A 24,990-nucleotide genomic window follows, 5' to 3' on the forward strand; every position below is an offset into this window, starting at 1 on the left:
GTTTATCAGTCTGATGTGTGGCGAGACTTGCCCGTCTCTTGCGAGTCCTGATAAATACAGGCACTGTGTTTTATTTCTGGCTTAGACATTCTTTTGAAGATTAACCAACCTGCCGTCCAGGAATTTCTAATTACATTTTAAATTATCTTTCCTTGCTTTTCATGTATCCATGCCCCAAGCAGTCTGTTTTTTTTTGTGGAAAACACAGGAAAATGGGGAACAAGCTCAGGTTCGGTTTACAATGTAAAAGTGAAGAATGGCATAATTGTTTCTCAGTTATACAGATCGTTGTAAAATATTGGAGTTATTCTAGTCGACTGAACATTGCAATTGTTACTACAGCGATGCCATAGAAGAACCATTTTTGGTTCCCCAATGAACCAACAGTTATGTCAATGTCCTCATGGTGTTTCCACATGCAATCTTTTTGTGGAACCCATCACCTGACCAGAGTACTATATACTTCAGAAATGAAGCATACTTCAAAGGCAGAGAATGCATGTGAATACATACATTGAGAATGTGGTTCAGAACTCAGCCATGCTTCAGAGATGCTCAACATGAAGAGGAGATAAGTTGGAGGCCTGTAGCGCCCAAGAGTGGAGGATAGAAAGCAGGCAGTGTGATTTCACATGAGTGCTCTCAGTGTATGCAGGATGTAAAGACGTCTTCTGTGCGCTCTGCATACTCCACCAGGCCTGACCGTGACTCCAGGCAGCTCTCTTCATTAAAGCACACTGACTCCCAAGGCTCACATATGCTCCTCTGCAGAGGAAAAAAGGAATGAATAATGTATTTGACATGAAAGAGCGATGCTTGCTCTCTTCCTCTCTGCATAGGCATGTGCTACACTTCATGTTACCAGCCTGACATGCATCTGACATGTGCTGTGAAGGTTCAGTGATGGTATCAAATGACCATTTTACCACAATACAATACAGATGTGGTGAGATGCATATATTAAAATATCAAAACAAGAATCTGAATGTACTCATTTATGTGATACCACATGTACTGATGTCGAATAGGAATTGTTTCTCATCTTCAGGCAGTGCTGGTATTATCGGATTTAATGCCAAACCTTGAGGAAAAACTTTGCTCAGCAATGTTTGATATTTTCCACCACTAGCTGCTAATCTTCCATCATTCCATGCCTTGTAAAAATTATACCATTTATTACAACTTTTACAGACATCACTTAATTATTAGTTCAAGATGTTCAAGATGATCCCATAGATTAACCACAAAATCTTAAAATTATTTAAAAAAACACTCTGCTCTTTGTGTGCCTGTTTGTTCTTCAGGTTAATTATTTCACTTAGCATTTTGATCCTTGTACATTGTGTAAACTCTGTTTTTATGCATACACACATGTGGGTGGGTGTACACAAGATAGACACACAGCTTACGCCGACCGCATGCTCACCCACGCACATGCCCACGTTCATGCAAATACACAAACACAGACGGTAAGCACCCACTCATTCGACTTTGCTCTGACTGACAGGTTGTTTTTGTTTAACATCATAAACTAATGGGTTTGTTCTACTAGCAAGGTCACCCTGACTGAGCTCTTGCACAAAGGGCTAATGCTGTGCAGCACACAGACATTTAAAGATACACTCTCTCTCTCACACACACACACACACACACACACATGCACAATTCCAGTAAGGACTCCTCCTCTACTCTCACCAGTTAACCAAAAATGATCCTTTGAAATCAGCAGTAGTTCAGCTCTTACTGGAAAAAATGCTTCTGTTAATCCGGTCCCTTTACTTAAATGATAACAGCCTTCTTCAAATCACTTTACAGTTTAACTTACACTTTAAAAAGTTTTTACTGTACTGTAGCTTCCACAGTCCAAGGCACTTCAGTGGGCCTTTAAGATTTTTTTCCCCAACATTCCTCCATCTCTCAGCTGTTGTTCTGATACTGTTACACCCACAATACCTATTATTCAGAGGGACAGTTCTCACACTTTATACAGTAGCACGTATATGAGTTCATATTGGTGTAATTGTAACTGCTAGAGCATAACACTTCATCCAAAGCGACTTGCAATGCATTACAAGGTATTTCATTTATTAGTATGTATGCATGGTTCCTGGGGATCGAACCCATGACCCTTGCACAACTAAAGCAATGGTTTACAAATCGAATTATTCGAACAGAACTAATAATGCAAATTCATTGACCAATAAAAATGTATATAAATGTGCTGGAAGTTGCTTTGTAGTGCCTGTAGCTCAGCGGCTAGGGCGTTGTATTAGCAGAACAAAAGGTCATGGGTAGGGTTGCCAACTTTCTCACTACAGAAATATGGCACAAAAGATAGCCTGCCACAACAGTGCGGATATGGTTGTGTGTGTATACAGTGTATTTATGCCATTTGTCAAAATTATAGCTATAATTAAATATTAATTTATAACTCGTATGCCTTGGCAACATACGGCACAAACATACCTACTATATAAAAAAGAATACATTAAATCTTATTATTTGATCCCCTTAAAGGTATACACATTGTGAAGGGGTCTGTGATTGGATGAAAGGTATCGAAGATCATTTTTAGACGTCCGGATACAGCATTACTGCTGCTGTTGCTGTTTGTGGCGTCACAAGAACTGACAGTTGGATGGCATCAAAGTACCGCGAGAGCATTTTGATATCAGTCTCCTCTGTATGATTTCTCAAATCGCTCTTGTGGGATTTTGATGTTATCTGCCTTTCGGTTCTTGTGGCGCCACATGAACTCGAACAAGCCTGTTGAATCAGTCACTGGTTAGTACAGTGTAGCAGTCAAGAAACGGGATGCGGGACGGTTGGCAACCCTAGTCATGGGTTTAATCCAAGAGAACACACATACTGATAAAATGTATACCTATAATTCACTTTTGATAATAGTGTCTGCCGAATGTGTAAATGTAAAGGTAAATTTCTTACTCTGTAAGTCTAATGTGTCTTAAACAGGATCAGTTCTGGTAGGTTTTTCAGGACAGTAGTGATGTTGTTATGAACGGACTTTGGCGGCAAATGAAGAATCAACTGTAGAACTCATTACTGCCCATCTTGTGATTTATGCTTGCCAAAGCAGACTGCTGCTGTCTCAGGGGGTGATGATGTCTTTACCAGGCCTTACCCAGACCTTCACAACTAAGAGAGAAACAAAATGAGACAGACCGCAGTGGAAAAGTCAACAGTGCGATTTAGATCTGCCTTGGATTTGAAAACATTTCTTTTGGTGTATCTATAAATGGACAAACGTGGGGATTTTGTTCCTGGTTTCCGTTAGACTACCTAGAGTAGGGAACGCTTTAAGCCTAAAGATGTCGAAGTAAGATAGTGTAGGGCATATTTAGCCGTTGATGGATATTTATTGGCAACAAAATGTTATACAAGTGACTTCTCAGGTTATACTGAGAAAAGCGGAAAGAAAACAAATTAGAATCTTTATTCAACTACACGCACCTCTGGCCTTATGGAAATTCAGCTTTATTTCAACCATTTTCACACACCCACTAGTTTATTTAAATTAAAAGTCTAAAAATGTGGAAATATGTACATGGTTGGTTCTTGTTATGTTAAAGTTTGTTTTAAATCAATCTCTTAAACTAATTAAAGAAGCTAGATCATAATTTCTTTTGATGCCTCTGCAAAAAATGCACGCTTAACCTTTAAGACATTTGTTTTCTCTTTGTTAAGCAGTTAAACAGCTAAAAGGCATAAACAAAATGGTTCACTGAAGGTTTCTTATACATTTCTGAGCAAATGATGCAGCCAGGAGCCACACGAATAGTGGAAAAGTATTGTTTGTTTCAAGGAAATGGTGGTCCTTGAGGAGCCTGATGCAAATGGTTGATCGGAAAAACTGCAACCAGGTATGTGATGTCATGACTGGTGATCCCATCAGTCAGAGCAAGAGAGGGATATGAAGAATGATCGTGTAGTAAATCAGACCTGAAGAGAGACTCACAAAGCGACAGGAAAGTTTCCATGCTGCTTGACTCCTTTCCAATCCTCTATAACAGTCTGTCTGGACTCTGCACTGGTTCCATTACCCACAACCCTCAGCCCAGCGTGCCAAGTGGGCCGTCTCTTTTTGGCCTGTGTGCCTTATCCATTGCTGGTTGGTATCCAGCAGTTATGCTGGCCTTGGACAATGAGAATGCAATGATTTGTTTGTGTAGCTTACTGAAATAGAAACGTATTTGTTAATGAGTAGTTGGGTGCCCATTCGCAGCATCGGCCCAGACAGAATCTGCGTGTTTGTTTTCATTGATTTTTAGTAAATATCTTGTAGAATTTAATTGTGTCCAGTGAATTTAAACATGGTAAAATGTGTAATAAAATACATTAGAGTATTCCACTCATATATTCATATTTAAAAGCATAATCAGCCAAATGAAAATAGAAAATGCAAACGCAGGAGTGTCGAGGAATTCTGTAGGAATTTCTGGAGTATTTTGTAGCGTTCTGCAAATGCTGACTCTGTCAGATCAGATGTGATCTTATAAATATTTATTTTAACTTTTTTTGTACAAGAAAGATGCATAGCTCAACAATTTAGTGAGAACAGTTACACACGTAACCAAGTTCACTCGTCAAAATGTTTTAGTTTTATCCCTTGTTTTGTCTCATTACTCTTTTTATACAGATTAATTCTGAGTATTTGATGTGTGTTAAATGTAAGTGTTTGGTTTTACTGTAAATATGTGCTTTCTGTTGCTCAATTTGTGTTAGCACAGCAAATAACCAGTTTGATCCTAGGGTGAAAACAAAGTAAAGCTTATGCACTAAGGTGGATAAAACCATCTCCCAAATTCATACAATCTAAAAATGTATAAAATATAGAAGATAAAACTATTAAATCTGTACACGAGGGGTCTCCATTGTGGTGTCTAACAGAGTCTGTGAGGTGCCCGCCAAAGCACATTCTATTAATAGTCTCAATTGTAATATATATTTATTTATTACATATTTTTATATTAGCTTGGCTTGGTTTATGTTACCATTTTAATACAACACTAAGACATATCAACAAGTAAAAAATAAATAAAATCAACAATTAAAACAAAAACTTTTTGTGTAGACTATATCAACAAGTAGCCCTCCAGATTGTATTAACCCTTGCACACAAAAATTTGACTGGTTATTTTGTCTTGTTTGCACACAGGGCCTGCAGAGGTTCCGATGATGTCACCAAACGGATCCATCCCACCCATCCACGTGCCTCCCGGCTACATCTCCCAGGTGAGTTCTGAGCTTAGCTTTTTGGAATTAGAACAAAATAAAATCACCAGTAAATACTGTAATTGCAGTTTATTTGCTGTAAATAGAGGAAAAGGAAAAATATTTGCCTTTTTTTATTAGGTTCAATCTGTAGAATATATTTGATCCTTTTCCTGGTTTAAAGTTTGTGAAAATCCAGACATTTATCCAATTATGTGATTTGTACAACAAGAATGTCCTTTCCCTAATCTGCAAGGAAGCAAGTAAAGTGGATTTGGTGGCTATTTTACAAAACAAGAGATAAGCTCTGGTTTGGCGTGTTTATCCAAAACCTCCTGTTTTAATAGGCATCAACATAGGAAGTGAATCATGAAGCGATTCCTGGTGTGTTATTTTTGCCCAAAAATTTCGTTCTATTTAACATTCCTCAAAAGTCTGACAGGCATATATCCTCTCACCTCTAAGTGAGACTTGTGGTCTGCCCAGAAGCTCTTAGGGCTCAATATTCTGATCCATTAGACATCAAACAATAAGCTCAATCCAATCCTTGTGGTGATCCCAATCGAGCAGATGAAATAATCTTAGTGTAGAAAACAAATCTGGGATATGCTTTCCAACCTTACTTGCGATCGACCAGACATGAAAGCAAACCCCTGACCGGTTCTAGTTTAAAGATACAATCAGTGCAGCCTCAGATCTAGGCCTGGAGCATGGTGGTCACATTACATCTACATTCAGACCTCACATCACCTTTGAATCTGACCACAACAAGCTAACAAAGGCATTTCTGGCTCTGTGGCAATGTTAGACTAAATTGTGACTAAAATTTAAATTATGCATAGCAGATTTACTTACTTACTGGCCACCTGTCTAGGGTGTATGTGCCTTCAGCTCGACTCTTCTCAGGATAAGTAGAAATTTGATGATGGATTTGATGTTATTTGTTGGAGTGATACTATATACAACACAGATTGACTTAGACTGCAAGAACAGGGGACATTTTTGATAAAGATCTTGGACCCCTTGCTAAATATTGTATATGTACATTAATATAGACCTGATGTCTGGCCTGAACTTACAGTAAATGAGCTTCTTATATTGTATTCTGTATTGTTGTATTTCTCTTTATTTTATGTTTTTAAAGAGCGAGGCAAAGACCTAACCACAGGTTAAAATGTCATGTTAGGGCTGAGCAAAACTTAGAGCCCCATAAGACCTTACTTAAGACTACATATTACAAACATTGAGTAAAGGTTATCTGGTGATGAAAGCCAGTCGAGAACACAAACAGATTAGTCATTTGTGTACGTACAGTCCTAACCTTTCCTGTACTCTGTACTCTGAATAGGAAAACAGAAAGATCTACCTAATGCCATCATTCATCTCACCCCTGCTATAGCAGTGATATATCTGCTAATTGTCTAGAAGTCATTGTGCTCGTGTTTAACTTTGGCCAGTGCCAGCCGGGAGCGGGAAACACAGTCAAAACAGTGGGCACCAAAACACGAGACCAAATCTGGTTTAAACTAGTTCTTTTAGCAGGGTTCTGGAAATGACATTTTGGTCTTATTAACACAAAGTCATTGTTATTGATTTTTTATAATGAGACTTTGTTAAGATCAGAAGTTAAACTTTTACTTATGAAAACACAACTTAACTTTTACTATAAAAACGTCTAATACTATATTAAGAAACCTATTTAACTGTATTTGTTAAATTAGTAAATGCATTAGCTGACATGAACTAAAAATAAATAATAATTGTATACAACATTTATTAATCTTAGTTCATGTTCATTTCAGCACTAATTCATTTATGCAATAAAAGTTGTAACTGTTAACATTAGTTAATGCTCCGTGAACTAACATGAACAATTGTGCTGGTACTGTATTAACTAACATTAACAAATATAAATAAATGAAGAAAAACTCAGTTGTTTATTGTACATAAAATCACACTTTAATCTTGTGTGTGTCACTGATGCCAAGTCTTTCTGATGTTATAGAAGACACAATTTTTGATATTTACATTACTTACTATCACAAGATACTTTTTTTGGCCTTGTACCTTACATTCCATAGTCTCAGTTAGACTGATGTCTCACGTAGACATGCATGATGAAACAACAGCTCTTTTCAAGTGCACAGGGTTTGAATGCAGATCAAGTCTGAACTTGATGGAGGTGTTTGATGATGGCTGATTGATAGGCCTGTCAAACACACTCTGATGTATACTGTACATACACACACACATAGACATACTCGGGGTCACCAGGTCACACTGATGGTTTACGGATTAAAACATCTTACAAATAACAAATATGGATTTCATAATAGTTCAAACCTTTATCTTCACTTTTGAAATCACATATGTGAATGAAAGGCTTAACCATACAGATGGATCTTAACATATCTTATCTGTTGTTCTTTCCAAAGGTGCTGGAAGACAACACAGGGGTCCGGAGAGTGGTGGTCACCCCTCAGTCTCCTGAATGTTACCCTCCCAGCTATTCCCCAGCCATCTCTCCCACCCATCACTTACCTCCATACATGGCCCCACCACCCTTTATCCCCAACTCACACACGGCCTTCTACCCACCCGTCAGCCCTGGGGACATGCAACCCCACCAGTACTACCAACATCATATCCCACCGATGTACAATGAAGGTGAGATAAAATAAACAATTCAATTATAAGACTTATAAGACTTATTATGTGTGCTAGAGCTGTCACAATAGCAAAAAGTCACCAGTTGACTCGATACCTTAACCAGTAGAATTTACTTTTTATTGCAATTTCAACACCTCAACAAAACCAAATACTAACCATATTTAAAAATATAAGCAATTAAACTTTGCTACTGTAAGTAATATCAAAACGGCAAATGTATTATTAACTATTTGTCTAGAAACGAAACATATAAAACAATAGAGAGAGGTTTTTTTGCATTTTATTTAATAATTCATCCTAATGGCTTTAAAAGCCACAGACATGTGAGTTAGTTCCGATGCACAGATTTTAACATGCATGCACTATTTTTTGTCTTACCTGTTTATGTTTCCTAATGCATGCTAAGCTACTGTGTTTACATCATAAGCACTGCCTCTAACCGTGGGTTCACACCAGTTTTATTCCTGTCTCTATAGAAATAAGAACTTATATATGTATAGCTCCGGGTGACTGCTCACGGACAATATCAAGCTTTCCTCCATGTTGAATGAGTGACTCCGGGCGGGGCTGCCGCCACAGCAGCAAGCCGGCTCCTGATTGGTTAACGCGGCACAAAAATCCGCCAGAGTTCCAATTTTTCGAATTGGGTGTCAGATGCAAATTCGCGTGAAACGCAAAATGCACAAATAGCACCATTCATGCGTACCGCGCCAGACCCTCAATTTGCACGAACTAGATGCGCGTATGAGGCGGAATCGCATCTACCATGCCGCCCTAAACGCCTCTTTCGCGTCGCGAGACCTCCAGACGCGCGTCAACGCATCTTCACATTGACTTAACAGTGAAATCAGTCGCGCTTGACGCGAGAAGTGTATTTGACAATTTGTGTCGCAGCTTCAGCTATTCTCGTAACCTTCCTTAATTGTGACATCACTATCTTCCCATTCTGACTTCCGTGAGAGATTCATTGCTGCATGCATGATTGTATTCCTACAGACATCATTCCATTGTACGGGATGAATTACATTGGACGAGATGAGCCATACAAACCTCCACCGAAGAAAATGAAGGACCGACTGGAGCGTCAGAATCGTCTCAACAGCCCTCCCTCTATATACAAGAGCAACATGGGCTGCAACAACATGTACAACGGGTACGGCAAGATCCATGGAAATGGAGGAGGTGGAGGAGGGGGAAGCAGCCCAGGGGCTAAAAAAACTGTTCGTGGATCTCGAAGTAGCCCTAGGTCCAGCGAACCCGACTTGCAGGGTAAGTATCATTTAGAAATGTTTTATGGTCAGCATCAACTTTTTTGAGTAAGAAATCATTAGCTAGTGCAAAGAAAAATGTAAAACACATTTTAAATGATTATATTATTATTTGTATATGTGCTTCTGCCTGTCAGGCATATATGACATTTTGATATAATACACTAGATAGATATCTTCTTCTTCTTGCTTGATGTAAAGGAAAGGCTAGGTTACAAACCACAAAACGTCAAGAGTTGGAACACAGTGATGGTTAAGTTCTGCCCTGTGCCAAAAATCCCGAGCAAGGTTTACCCAAGACATTATAGATGTTATTGTGGTTACATTAAATCATCTCGTACACGGCTAGCATGTTTATCCTCTGACGTTTCATAGCCTTCATTAGACATCTGTTATGCATGTTCTCTCAAACGACCCACAATGTTAAAAGAAAAAGATAAGTGCATCAACAGAGGTGGGGGGGGGGTCGTGACGCGGAAGCTGCATAGCTGGAAATCGCCAAGGTGCTATCGTTTTTCCAGCGCCCACAATGAGGGCCTTGTTACCCAGGTTGGCCCTCCACTGAAAGGCGGCCCACATACCTGTGGAGTCACGTTCTCTCGATGAAGGGGTCTTTTGAGCATGACCACCAATCCTCACTGGTTCCACATGTGCCTTATCAGGCCCCCTGCGTTGACGTTTAAAAAAAGTTAAATTTTCCCACTCGAAAGAACATTGTCTTAACATACAGTAAACATCTTTTTCAATTAAATCCACATCTGTTCTCCAGAAGGTCAATGCTGTTATTATGCAGTGTCTTCTGGCGTTGTTTTTCTTTTGTTTTTAAGTTTAAGCTTTTAACTAATGTATGTAATTTTCCATGTAGGAATGAATTCTTCTATCTTCGCTTAATATGTAAAGTTCATTTATAAGTAGAGTAGGTGGATTGAGGCTTCAGTAAAGCAAAGCTACATTTTGGCCCTCACCAAACATCCATGTTCAGTAATGCATTAGTCTGTGTTTCTGTTGTCTTTGACATTTGAAGAGTTTAGATGCTTTTATTTTTTCTTGTAAATTAGCATTTTTTATTAGGCTCTAGTTCAGTCATTTTTTTTTAATGGCGACGAAAATTATTCGTAGTAATTGAAATGCCTTATTTTCACAAGTATCTTTAGTTATTTCATTAGTATTTAGTGTTGGGTAAGTTACTCAAAAAATGTAGTTACTAGTTACTAAATACATCTTCAATCGTGTAATTAGATTACTGTACAAATTACTCTCTCCAAAAAGTAGTTAATTACTTATTACTATTTACTTTCTAAATTGTATTTAGTAAATTACACAAATTTGTAGGCTTAAAAAAGGCTTAAATAAATCATATACATAAGTTATTCTGGTCACACTTTCACAATTTTGCCTCAAATTACTGCTTATTTAGTAAAGTATTAGTTAAATTTAAGTATTGGTATGAATTAAAATCAGGCATTAGTATGTGCTTTTTAAGTATTAACAAACCAACAGCCAATATCTCAGTAATATTAATGCTAATAACCAACCAGTTAATAGTAAGATTTGGAAACAACACTAAGGGCCCTATTTTAACGATCTAAGCGCATTGTCTAAAGCGCACAGCGCAACGTCTAAATGGGCGTGTCCGAATCCACTTTTGCTAATTTAACGACGGGAAAAATGGTTTTGCGCCGAGCGCATGGTCGAAAAGGGTAGGTCCTATTGTAGTGGGAGTATTTTGGGCGTAACGTGCAGTAAACCAATGAGAGTCACAGCTCTCATCCCCTTTAAAAGCCAGTTGCGCTGGCGCTATGTCTAATCCCTATTTAGATGACGGACTTTGTAAACTGAAAAACTAAGCGGAGGAAGAAGATCCCCAGTTTAATATTAATGTTAAATAATTGTGTTGTTTTTCACTTGTATTGAAATTGTTATTTTTTTATTAAAACCTTTAAAACCCGTTTTCTTTTAGTCATGGAAGTAAAAAGCAGGCTTGTAATTGCTTTAAATGTATGGCTATCCAATATCAAAAAATAATTTACAAGTATGTAAGATAAGCTTTGTACTCTAAAAATACTTTATTTGTAACAAACAGGAGATAAAGAATTTACAAACGGCTCTCCTCACGTTTCAGCACTTTTGACTTTAAAGTTTTTTTAAGCATTACTTAAAAATGTTTCTCATCCCACCATATCCACAGGTACAGAGTAATCATATACAATAAATCCGTGAGGTGGCATTAAAAAAAATATTTAAAAACATGCAAGATGCATTTGTTTAAAGCAAAGCATTTATTTATTTACCAGGCTGCAGGTGAAGCAGCTCTTTGCGCCTTCTAACGTCTCATAATTAGTCCTCATTTATGTCCAAGAGACTCAATAATAATCTTTTACATTCAATCCTTTAATCTTTCATATTTAAAAGCATTTTTGTGCTGCTGCGCATTCATGTACCTTGTGATAAGCAAACCCGCGTTGTCCTCCCGTGTATAGGCGCATTTTACTAATGCGCTCTTTAAATAACATAAAACACATTGCGCCATTGACTTTAGACTTTAGACCAGGTTTTTGTTGGTCAATGGCGTAGTCTATTTTAGTTGCCTCAAAATAGCAACGCGCCAACAATGCGCCTGAACACACCTCGTTTTCAGACCAGAACGCCCATGGGCGCAAAAGGGGGCGCAAATGCATTTGCTATTTAAACAACGCGGCGCTAAACGTGAAAATTAGGGTGGAAACTAGCGAAAGACACTTGCGTCGCGCATTGCGCTGCATTGCGCTGGGTGTAAGATAGAGCCCTATTAGTCTAATTACCATTAGACTTTGATGCTAAATCCACTATTGTGTATATATACAGTATTAGACATATCAGCCTGATCTCACGAGAATTCGTACATATTTTACAAGTTTGCTAATTCGTATGAATTCATATGAAGTTAATCGTGCAAAAACGTACGATTCTCTTGAAAAAACAACAACGAAACCAAACCCCTAACCCCAACGTCACAGGTGTCAAGGCAAATCGTACAAAAACTTACGAATGTGGTCTATGAATAAATACGAATTAGCCAACTCATAAAATATGTACGAATTCTTGTGAGATAGCGTTGGACTAATGCTGCCTTCACGTGCTATGGTAATTATGGTAAATGCCAAAAGCCGATGTAGAAAATGCACATGAACACCCCCTCGTGGTATTTCCCACTGGGTAACTCGTAGAATATTTTGATGCACGAGTTGCCGAGATAAGATAACCTTTGACCTTTTCAAAATGGCAGAGAGCAACAGAAGAGTCATGAATGATAAGAACTGTACACTACTAAACGTTTTTGCTACTGTAAGCGCATATTTTTTGTAGCCTATACAATGTTGTGTCATTGACAATTGTAATATAATGCGTTAACACTCAGTGTCAGTTTTAAAAATACCGTTATGGTTTGGTGTTACCTACCCAGAGCAGATGCTAGCTAGCAGTCAATAGGAGCCTAGTAATGAGCAATCAGGCAATTTACTCACGTCAATGTATTTTCCCTACAGTACGACAACAAAAGCACTTGAACACAACACACTGGTAAATACCATTTCACAAATGGAAAATATCATCTTTTCCATAGCAAATGAAGGCAGCAATATACACAGTATTGAGTTTAATTAGATCAGTAACTGTAATAAAATTACTGGACAAATAAAAGTAATTGAATAGTTAGGATAATGAAAGTCTGAATTCAAAAGGTACAAATGAAGAAACACATTAAGGGGAGCTGTTATGCTTGTGTCCGCTACATTCGTGTTGTATTCAGATCCAAGTACTCACAAGGGACCCAAGTTTGAATGTGACACAGCTGTAGATAATATTGTGCACTTCATCATGTGTCCAAAATGGTGAGTAAAAGTCAGTTCACATTTAGTCATTTCATCAGATTTCAAACCACCTATGTTTACAGTTTGCTATTTGGATAGGGTTTGTAAACCAAATGTAATCTTTAGTTTTTTGAGACAAGAACGAACAAAACAGATTTGATTTAAACTGAGCCTGCTGAGTTGACTGAATTGGCGATAAAGCACAGAAAACAAACTGAAGCATCTCGCTCACAGTACAGAGGCCTTTGGCCATCTGGGCCTCACTGCAGTCTTGCTCCCAGGCATAAATCATCATGACCGCCCATGCAAACTACATGGCTCCCCATGTCACTCCGGAGATCAGGTTTTTTCGTGTTTGAGAGGAACCTACTACAGTGTGATCAAACGAAAACAAAAGAGACGATGTACAACAAAAGGGCAGACATTCCAGCTGTCCCAAATATTTTGTTGTTGGCATAGCAGCTAGAAAGTCCAGGCCTGGCTACCAGACACAGCTGGAGCTGTGAAAACAACACAGCCTACCTTCTCTCAGCACCACGCATGGACGGTCTTAGCTCAAACCACCCCGTGGGCCCAAACACGCTCACCTCGGCTCATGAAGATCAATTACATAATGCAGGAAACCACATCCCTGGACACTTCAGCTCTACAACCTAAACTGCAAGGATTTTGGGCTTTCTACAGCTATTCCTTCATTAACTAGATTAGACTATGGCTTAGCCTGTATGTAGAGCAGGAGTGGCCATTAGATTAACCTCCCCAAACCCTCCCATGGTCTCAGGCTTATAGCATTTCAACCTTAACTCCTTTCAGTCCCAGACCAACCTCGCATGTTTGCATGGAGTCGAGCAGAAACAGATGTTCTTTTCTGCTCCTCATTGCCGTGAGCTTTTCCTTCAGCCACATACTTGAGCTCCATCATTACCGACCAAAAGCAACAGATGTCCCTTAATCCTCCATCTTGGCTCTGCGTCATTGCCACAATAGTAACAGTTCTGTCTCACACATTCACTTTCTCATAACATATGAGTCACTGAGAAGAGTAAATGCCCTGTGGTCAGTGTGATGATGCAATAGTGGGTGATGCAACTCTGGAAACCAGATCAGATGAGAAGGTCGAGGCCTGATAACGGCCGCTAAACGGATGCCAAATCACCGTCTAATTAAACTTGACCTTTCACTTATTCACCGGTGCTATTCTTGTTGTTTATAGTTTGCACGCCAGAACCATCACCTATTACGATGACTGTGGAGGCTTGAGTTACTCAAGACGTTCAATAGCAGGACATTTTCAAGAGCCTGGTTAAAGTGCTTTTCAAATTGTTTGAATGTTGGGCCAAAATCAAGTTTTTTTTTTTCTGGGAAGCCCCTCCCACAGCTTTTACAGTAATACACATCACAAAATTGGTCTGTTTCTGTTGAAGTCCACACAGTGTTTCACTCACTTTCCAGGAAACGGTATACTTTGATACTCTTGTGAATAGCTGTGTGAGTAGCTATGATTTATTAGATATGCTATTAATCAGAAGCTCAGTTTAAACAAATGAAAATCTATATTCCCCTCATTAAATGGGATTTTGGCTTGTCCCACCTTCTCAACTGTATTCAATAGTCGTAATTATGCATATCCATTTTATTAAATTACCTTTAAGTTTTAGTTAACAGCGAACACAAGCAGTTTCTGCTGATCTTCTCTTAATTATTGGACTAACCCATAAAGGGGTCGGTCTGGTTTAGTCTTAGGCTCTATGTTTCTTTCTCTGTGCTTCTGCTGCTATCTCTCTCTCTCTAATTCCCCTTTATTTCTCCTCACTTTTCTCTGCCAACTTACTCCATTTTTTCCAGTCCTCTTCCAGGAAACACTGGCTTATCCCTGTGTCCCTTGGCAGCGGATAGGCCATGCATCTCTTGTGAGAGTGAATGCCACTGAAAGTCCCTCTGGAGATACTGTAGCAGGAGACATGGAGCTAGCAAAGCCTGATGCCAGCTTGGCATTTGAAAAGAAAATGCAACCACTCCTAATGATGGATAGTTTATGAAGATGCTACAGCATCTGAGGCTAAAATGAAAACAAACTGATTATCAGGCAGTTTATCAGACAGTAGGTACGTTAACATGCAACCAAATAATTTGTTTGTAATCGTATTGATGGCTCTTTAATCGGATGCAAATTTGGATCGTATTGAAGGGGGTGATGTACTCTGATCTGTGATCCGATCAGCAGGAGAAAAGTATGCATGTAAACGCATGAATCGTAGTATTTTCTAAATCCGATGCAAAAATACCTTGTGCACATGCGCAGTTCACGTATTATATTTACCTCTTATATCACAGAATTCTCGTCACAGAAGCACGCAATAGCATCACGCATTATTAAGGTAACATTAATGGGGTCACGCGCTGTACACGCGATGTACTAAATTCTGCAGCGTTTATGTATACTTTTAAAACATTAGGCTACTTAAAGTAATAAAAAAGCGTTGTGCCTTTTGAAAAGTGTGTTTTTTTATTACCTTTATCTGAAAACTTCTTAAGAACAAATTTTTCCAACTCCAGTTTTGACTTTTATCCAGTGATAAAGCATTATCTCGACGAATGATGATGTCCGCAACATAGCGTTGCCAAGTCCTCTGCTTTTTCAAGTTTAGATTTGGGCTATTGTTTAAACTGTTTCCACAAGTTGTTGTTTTTTTCTGTGGGTTAAAGCAACACCAAAGAGTTTTTTTTTACCTTGAAATAACGTTTCCAAAAAAGTTTCAGTGGTTCATCCACTCAAAACAGGCTGAATGGCACTTTCACATTCGCTTTGCAGCCCTCTATCAGCCAAAACCGCACTAAAGAAGTTTCCAACCGTCGGGTAGTGGTCCTATAGTTCGAGTGAAAACTACAAAAACTTGCTTTACGGCAGACCTACAATCCAATCAGAGCCAGATATGCTGCAGAATTTACGACAGTGGTAATGAACAATTACGCTTCTAACCTGTAGGGGGAGCAAAGAGCAATAACTCTTTAGTGTTGCTTTAAAGATTAATTGATTTTGTTGATTAGTTATTAGTATTTGGGCTGTGAATAGTCATTGCGATGCTTTTAGGCTAGTTTGGAACGTCCTTTTGGATGGTTTTGATATGCAAATCTGGCAACCCTGGCTGTGCGTTTGCATAGACTTCGGATTCTATATAATGTACATGTAAACGAACATTTAAATCAGATTGCAATGTTTAGGGTGCATGTAAACTGTATTCTCGTAACCTTCAATTGTATTAAATTGGATTGACACAATTTTGCGCATGTAAACGTAGCCATTGTGTTACAGGGTCAAGCCATAGACGTCACTAGAAATTTAAGCTTATATTGGTCTATCATACAGCACTATTTATACCGCAACAAGTGCTATGATTTTTACTGCAAACTAAAGATCATTAAAATTAATGAAAAACATTTTTGTTGACCACTGTTCATTAAACTTTCATAGCCTGAATGTTAGATAAAAAACACGATGATTGATTTCATATGCAAATTTAAAGAATGATGACCATTATTAGTATTGTTTTATACTTTAATCAGTCAAATTACTCTCACTGTAACAGTTTTTATTATAAACATTAATCAAATACGAAAGGCGTCTATGGTGTTGCCATGCACTGTCGTTTCACATTGTGTTTCTTACTGTGTTACACTTGGGTAACTTCTGAGTGATTTCCAGGGCATCAATTGGTGGTTATTTTTTAATAATTCTTGCTTAGAAATGCATTAGCTCTTGTTCAGTATCATTCATGTGGGATGGGTCATACACGAAGTGGTGTGTCACTGTTTCCTTGTATCTCTGCTGTGCCTAACAGCTACTGAAAGTCTCTCTGGAGATATAGAGTAAGCACACTAAAGAAGAAATGGATGCAAGCTTAGTAGTTTTAAGAGAAGACATGCATTCATCTTACTGATGGGGCTGGATTACTCTACCGTGAAATGAAAATGAATGTAAATAATAGCATATTAGACAGTTAGACCCACACACATACTCCCTGTGCTGTTTAAAACAAATCAAAGAGCAGTTTTGGGAGATGCTGACATCTGGAGCTCCTATAGTTTGCTCATACTTCTTTATTTCCGTATTTCAGTGTCTTTGGTGTTAATGTCTGACCCCTCTATCTTTGGCCGCTCCATCTTTTTTCACCCATTTTTCACATTAAGGGCCAGATTCAAAAAGAGCGCAATTCCAAAAAAGCTCAGATGGGAGTGGTAATATCTGCGGGTTATTTACTAAAAAAGCGCAAATTAAATAACACAGGCGCAACAGCTGATTTCCATAATGACTAACGCAATTTACTAAGAGCAGCGCAGATTAGTTCAGGGTCGGAAAGAAGCAGAGCTGATGGTCCTCAGGTGCGGGTGAACTATTAACGCCTGATGAGCTTGAGTTCAGCACCACAGACATAGCAGTTGAAAAATCAGGGGGTGTAATCCCGGCTAACAAAGCCATAGTATGCTGAAGAGAACTGAAGGACAAAAAATGAAGCTTTACAAGAAGTTTTGAAATGTTAAATAATGGCACAAATACCAGTCATAACACACACACAAACATTAGTAAATTGCATTGTGTGAAACATTTAAATAATCGCCTCCCAAAAATGTTGTGTCTAAAAGGGAAACTCCTAGAAATGCGTAAGGTCAGTTGCAAAAATAACTAGACCAGACCTTTTCAGTGCTAATTATCCACTGCGCGTCTTTAGTAAATCCCGTCAACATTATTTACCCCCAAAATGATGGTTTGCGCTGGCGCAAGCTGTTAGTAAGTCTGTCCCTTAGTATGGTGTTAAATTATTTCTTTTAAGATTATAGACTTATGTTATATATTTGAATACCGGTGGTCTCCAACATGGTGCCCACAGGCACCAGGTTGCCAGCACAGAGTCTGTGAGGTGCCCGCCAAAGTACATTCTATTAATAGTCTCAATTGTAATATTTTTTATTGCATATTTTTTATATTAGCTTGGCTTTTTATATTAACATTTTAAACAATGATAAAATATATCAACAATTAAAATAAAATCAACAAGTAAAACAAAAATATTTTGAGTAGATAAATATCAAAAAGTAGCCCTCCAGATTGTTTTATCCATTGTGGTATCCCTTTCTTACAAAAACGTTGGAGACCCTGACAATCAAAACACACCAAAGATGAATTCATAACAAAAACAGTTTGGTAGTTAACATGTGAACTTTTACAGTGTAGTATAGAAAAGTATTTGAATTGTTCTCTGTTTTCTTTACCTGTAAATCATCAAAGTTATTTTACTGTCACCTGTAACTTTTTGCCTTTCTATCCCCATCTCTGTTTAATACATAAAATTGCAGGTTTATATATGTATATTTACATGACATTTTCAGCAAAATATGACCCGATAAGTTATTGATTATCATTATTATGAGCTTACAGTTGTAAATCAGGGTAAGATAATCAGACAGTCTCGAATATGTTTTTATGTACTTGCTTAAAAACTTGTTTTTGTTCATTTTGAACCACAAACAGTTCTGGGCTGCAACTTTAATACATTCTTACTTGATAAAATTGCGTAAAGGTTGTGATTTTAGGGATAATGGATGGATAGAGGGATGTCAGTTGTGGTTAAGAAGCTGTGGTGTGTCTGTGATCGGCCGTGGATGTGAGAGAGGGATTAGACAGCCAGCTGTTGAACAGATGGAATGTGTGCTATGCAGTGATGAGAATGGTTGGGAGCTGCCGTCTTGCTCCTTCACCACCCTATTATTACTGAAATATTTTTTGCAGAGATCTGTACAATGAAGGTTTTATTTAACCACCTTGAAGGGTACTTTATTCATGGTCTGCCTTGTTAAATCAGTATCTACTTAAAACATATAGACCTCAGCCCGCTGCAAAACACATATTTTAACTCAATGCAGTGTTTTTTTTTTTTTGAAAATATCCTATCCTGTTCAGTAGTCACAATCTCAATCTGGTTAACTAAGCCATTTTTATTCATATTTTTTTCTTTTTTTGAATGGGTTCATAACTCCTCTGGGTCCTGCGTGCTGTGTTTAATGACTGTCATAAATCAGGAATGCTCCATTCTGTCGTCTTCCACCAGGTGGCAGAAATGAGTGCCAACGTGTACACACAAAAGCACTCTCTATTTTCAAGTTCCATGAGGCTTTCATCTGAAACCAAACAAACAAATCAACTCCGCTTATGTAATTTGGGACTGTGAAACGTGTTTAGGTCTGACTAATCACCAGCCCTGATAGTGGCACACTAGTCTGTAACTCTCATTGAAGATGTTAACATGTGCTGTTTGTTTGCAGCGCGAGCATTCAAAATTGCACACACACACAGACGTGTGGGTGGAGTTACTGGTTTGGCCATTTAGCATCTTCAACTCTGTGGGTGTTCTTGTGTTTTTTTTTATAGTCTGCAAATTCTGTTTTTGTATATTCGCATGCACAGTTTCCTGTAGATGAAATCAACCCTTAAAAGTTTACACTGCAGCTCCAAACCCCTGTTACATTTTCCTCAGACACTTCTGTATTTGTTCGAACAGTGTTTGGTCAAGTGTGAGCTCTCTCATCATGACCTAGGGCATGACCTTTGACCCTCAACATAACATCACACTAACATCACACTTTTTGTGATGCTAAGGTCTTTGCTAAGGGATTGCTTTGCATATGTGAAGATGTTCATAGTGTTCCTTTGTCTGTCAGGTGAAAATCTTATGTTTCTTGAGAAAATAATAGCACACATCTTCTTATCGGCACTATACTATTTGAGGAATCTGTAGCACACTTAGTTTACAGAGAAAAAGAGAGAGACTTATGCAGCTGTTTTACAGAGAGAATGGGATTTAAACCATCTTCTGATTCTCTCCATGTTGTTCATGTCACCCCTCACATTGGTTATTCCCTCCACCTCTTTTCCGTTCGCCCGTCTGTGACCTTACTTTGTAATTAAAGTCAGACCCTCTACCAAAAATATCCAGAGAGACCCAGAAAAAAGGAAATGAACCTGTTCAGCGTACTGCAGACCAGGAGTAAACATCGTTTTCCTTGTAAGACGGGAGATGATACTGTAGTTTCTTTCCTCCCCTTTTAACTTTGTCCTCTATTTATTTTCATGTATATACTGAGTAGCGGCAGTTATTCAGAACATAGCAGGAGGGTGAGAGAGAGAGAGAGAACAGTATGGATCCCAACGGGGACGGCATGCGTGAGAAATGGACGGAAAGCTTTGGAAAATAAAGTGTGAAAAGTCTTGAGGGCATGAAGGAAGATGATTGATAGCAGGAGTCTGGATGTTGTGAACAGGTTGTGACGCCCCTGTGGGTGGGGCATGAGGGACTTCACACTGACAGGAACCAAAACTCATTCATTTATAATGAGGGCACAATTAATAGGAATGTGAAAAGTTAAGCAGACTTCTGTAGTGGCAACTTTCAGTAAGAGTGAAGAGAATGGAGCACATGCCGTTCAGATCTCATAGTCAAGACGAGTTACATTACTTACGGTTTAAAATTCTAGCATTAAGTTAACATGGTCAATAAACCAGATTTACATACATTTTTTTTGTTTTTGTTTAAAGTTCTAACAATTTCTTCATCAGCTTGATTTTATAGGTTAAAATTAGTCTTGGTTTTGAATCCTGTATTTTTTAAGTATTCTCAGACTCGTTTTTCCACATGTGATCATCACTACTCAGTAATAAATTTTGTCAACCTCCCACACCCACACACATGTACACTACGTTAAAGGCTTTCCAGCTCTTGGGGAACACGGTGTTCCCCTTGCCTGCCTCCCATCATATTCAGGTGATAGTGTATGACATCACTGTTGCCATAACTCACAAGTGCCAAAGGCTGCATGCACTCTGCTCAAAAAAAATCTGCACATCAATCACAAACCAAACATAATGTATTGCTGACAAATAACATGTTCAACATTTTCTGTCTTTATGAAATCTTTATATATATACAGTACTGTGCAAAGACTTAGTCAACCATGCCAGATTAGATTAGTTGTTTTTGCAATGTTATAGTGATCATATTTTTCAGTATCTTTAATAGAATACATCCAGAAAATATAGGAAATGTGTATATAGTATTAAAAACTGTATTAAAGGTGACATAGAATGATTGAACGGAGTATTTATCCTTGTTCTGTGATGTGACATGTAGACAACATTTTTTTTGTTTGGGTCTGTAATGCCTTAGAAGCTTCCTAAAAACCTCTCTCAGATAGCTCTATTAGGGTGGGGGATTTTAAACAAGTGGTTTTGCACCTATTTGACTCCCCCTACTGACTTAACTTGCAATCTCATTACTGATTGGCTGACTTTGCTGCCACTCAAAAAATGTAGCCAATTATTTTAAAGTGGAGGGGCAGTGAGATGCCTGTGATGTCATAAGCATCAGTTTTTCAGATTGGGCTGTTTTCTGGCTGACATTTCTAAAAGAGGAATTTCTATGAGACTGAGATGTTTAGCATGTCTAGCACTTTTTGTATGTTCGTGAATGCGGGTAGACTACCATTATTCAACAAAGACAAGGTAAAAATGGTTTTTCATTCTCTGTCCCCTTTAAATGTAAACTGATGTGTCAAGTTTTTCAGGTAAACTCCCCTGAAAATTCAGAAATTTTTTTTTATCCATATTTCCTGTATTTTCTGTTTGTATCTTAATAAAATAAATCGAAAAATAAATATGGATGGACATTAAAACTTGTAAAACAACAAGTTTGGTGATGGAGGCCTAAGACTTTTGCACAGTACTGTGTATGACACTTTTATGAAAACACACTGAGTCAAATGTAAGTAGTTTGTCACCAGGTACTGCAGGCACTCTCACTTCTCTAAAACCGTAATGAAAGAAGAGAAAAAGCCACACACATAAAGTATTTCGCAAAAGTCTTAGGCCACCAGCAGATTTGTTGTTTTAGCAAAGTTTTAATGACTTAATATTTATTTTCGCTCTCTTTATGTACAACCAGAAAAATTTTTTTACACAAAATTTCAATAAAAACATGATTATCAAAACAAAATGGCCCCTTCAGACAAAAGTCTGAATTTAATGTGACCTCTCTTGACACCAAGCACATCTTGAACTCTTGTGAGGAGACTAAAGTCTTGAAGTCATCAGATTAGTATTAGAAATGAGTGTTTCATTAAAAATATGTTTAAGAGAGACTGCAGGTTCATACTATTGCGAAAGTGTAAGGGAAGGGTCACATTAAACATAATACAACTCGTAATACTTCAGCTTATCATCTTGTTCTGTTTTTTAATATTGTATTCAAATTTTCTGGTTGTATTGCAATAAAGAGATCGAAAAATCATTGCAAAAACAACAAATCTAATTTTGGCTTGGCATGTCCTTGCTGCCAGAGGTATTTCAAAGAGATCTTTGGGGACTTCTCTGTGGTTGGGAAATATGTTGATATTGTGCTCCGTTTGTCATGTTCTGTAAACCTGCACTCTGCTGGATCATAACTGAATGACATGTCTCTCTCTCTCTCTCTCTCTCTCTCTCTCTCTCTCTCTCTCTCTCTCTCTCTCTCTCTCTCTCTCTCTCTCTCTCTCCTCTGCAGATCATGATTCAGAAGCAAAGAGAGTTCAGGATGTTCTATCAGGAATGGAAAAACCACAGGTGGGTCTGGAATATACTACTAATGGTTTTAAGATTATGATGAACTAGATGTCATTAGACCAGCAGACAATACAGATTGCAAATGCAAGCTTACATAACTGAGCCTGTGCTGAGAAAAACATAAATATTTATTTCAACATGAGAACAAAATAGGGTCGAGCACTAAAATTTAGATTTGTTTTTACACTTTTTAAACTGTTCCTTATGCAGCCACATAGTGGCAGCATTTAGTCTTTTTCTTATGTTCCAATGCCAAGCCACTGAATACTGAGCAAACATGTTTATGAAAACAACAGTTTTTTAACTACTAGTGCGCTCTGCATTCATTTATCCCATCTATTCACACGGTTTATCCTAGTGCTCTTTGTATTGTTTTATTGAGAGTATCAAAACACATTTTATATTATATTTGCAATTGCAAGTGATCATCATGTCATTCTTATCTTTTCTGTGCGTGTGTGTGTGTGTGTAATTGTTGAACCTCAGACTGGCTGTCTGCATTTACATAAAAAACAAGACAAACCAGTGAGACCCAAACAATGCATTAAAAGCTCTCAGATCTAATCAAACGTTCTTCTGCAAAGTCATTACTCTTCAGCAGATGAGTAACTATAGGAGTGCGTCTATCTGATGGAAGCAGGCAGGACAGATTGCTTCCTAAAGCCGCAAGGTAGACAATACATTAAGGTGCCACAAGATAGACATTTTAAATAATGGACTTCAATTGTCACCCTGTCCCCAGCCCAGTAATAGATCTGCCTTTCTTCACTTTGAAGTTTGAACCTGGTGTAACTCTTCCAGCGAGTCACAGAGTAGAAACACAGTCTGTGGGTATGACAGAAATGTGGCACCAACACCTTTATCTTGCTGATGTTGGGGACAGGTAGTTTTTACTTCATTTCCTGTGTGCCAGTTTTTTTCCCATTGCTCAGGCAGCCAATTCAGTTGTCAGAAAGAATGTCGTGGAAAGGTCTAAGAGCTTTGAGAGTTTAGGAGTGTGTGGTTCAGAGCATCCCCCTGTATTGGATTCGCAGGCAGTGTTACCATTAAGATATAAGAAGAATATTTAGAAATGTGGTTCCCTCAATGATGATGATTGTGTTTTCCCATAAAAATGATACATTCAATTTACTTTATTTTTTTAAGGTACTGTAAGTGGTTGTAATCAATTTAATTAAGCTAGCTACATTTAAACAAAAGTGTTTTGAATTTTTTTTTAAATGTAGTTTAAATAAATTGATTGCGATCACTTACCTTAAAAAACTGAAGTAATCATTCTGTATTCATTCTGTCTTCCATCATCTCAATTTCTGATTGGATATTGTTTCATTTCACGTGATAATCTCAAGAGCGTGGGCGCATTTGTCCTTGGTTCTCCCCACACATCAGGATTTCTGATCGTAAATAATAAACATGTTTAATATTTATGATTCGTGATTGGGGGGGCTCCGACGTTCTGATCCGGTTCGGACACTGTTAACACATTTTACACCAAGGGAAAATCTGATAAGATAATCTGTAGAACCATCAAGATAATTGGGACATAATCGGAAGAGGGGTTTATCGGCTCAAAATCAACCCGATTAATATTTTGCTGTGTACCCAGCATTACTTTCTCCATGCTACAGAAAAGAGTGCAGGTGCTGGATGCTTTAGTAAATGAGTCATTTAATGTCCACTGTACAACCATTAAGCCTAGTTGAACATCCAGCACAAGATAATACTGTTGCTATGTTTAGCTATAATACAGTACATGATTTCTAGCTGGTCACCAGCCTACGCTGGATGTTCCAGCAGGGGCTCCATCTCCTCCGAGCTCTTCTCCAAAGCCCCATTAGCCCTTATTGTCCACTGTCCCCATGATTCTGGGAAGCTGTGTATGAAAAGACAGAAACACCGAGTTAGGTTTTACCATAAGTGTGAATTCAGCCTTTTTTTGAAAGCATGTTGTCTTGAAGTCATTTTCCACTAGATTGCCTACAGAAAGGATTAAAATGATTTAGTAACCTGAAATAACTTCAGGCTTGACATTGTACTGTAGAGCACAAACCATTAATAACATTTAATTGCCTTAAATTGCTGTCTGGAACTGGTAATGTTTATCTTACACATTAGTCAAATAAAAAGTGCACATTTTTAATTGCGCTTGATTTTATCCCATTGACCTTTTCGTTTAAATGCAGTACATAGTTATAACAGCACTATTGGAACTTTTTAATAGCTATTTTAAGACATATTATTACAGGAGGTATAACAAGGAGTGTGTCTCCGTGAACCACCTGTGAATAAATCACATGATCATTTTAGCACATTAGCACATTTTCTT

The 24,990-nt window shown here is 38.1% G+C and overlaps 1 protein-coding gene across 1 annotated transcript in view; it reads left to right on the plus strand.

Annotated features, from left to right (window-relative positions):
• The window catches only part of fndc3ba (fibronectin type III domain containing 3Ba), a 153,958-nt gene that overhangs the window by 84,074 nt on the left and 44,894 nt on the right, over window positions 1-24,990 (plus strand). Inside the window, exons 4-7 of the mRNA XM_065276330.2 lie at window positions 5,177-5,253; window positions 7,668-7,899; window positions 8,899-9,171; window positions 22,606-22,664. Coding sequence (XP_065132402.1) covers window positions 5,177-5,253; window positions 7,668-7,899; window positions 8,899-9,171; window positions 22,606-22,664 — 641 coding nt within the window. The remainder of the gene's footprint in view (window positions 1-5,176; window positions 5,254-7,667; window positions 7,900-8,898; window positions 9,172-22,605; window positions 22,665-24,990) is intronic.

Source organism: Paramisgurnus dabryanus, chromosome 6 (genome assembly GCF_030506205.2).
Source record: "Paramisgurnus dabryanus chromosome 6, PD_genome_1.1, whole genome shotgun sequence".
Lineage (NCBI taxonomy): Eukaryota > Metazoa > Chordata > Actinopteri > Cypriniformes > Cobitidae > Paramisgurnus > Paramisgurnus dabryanus.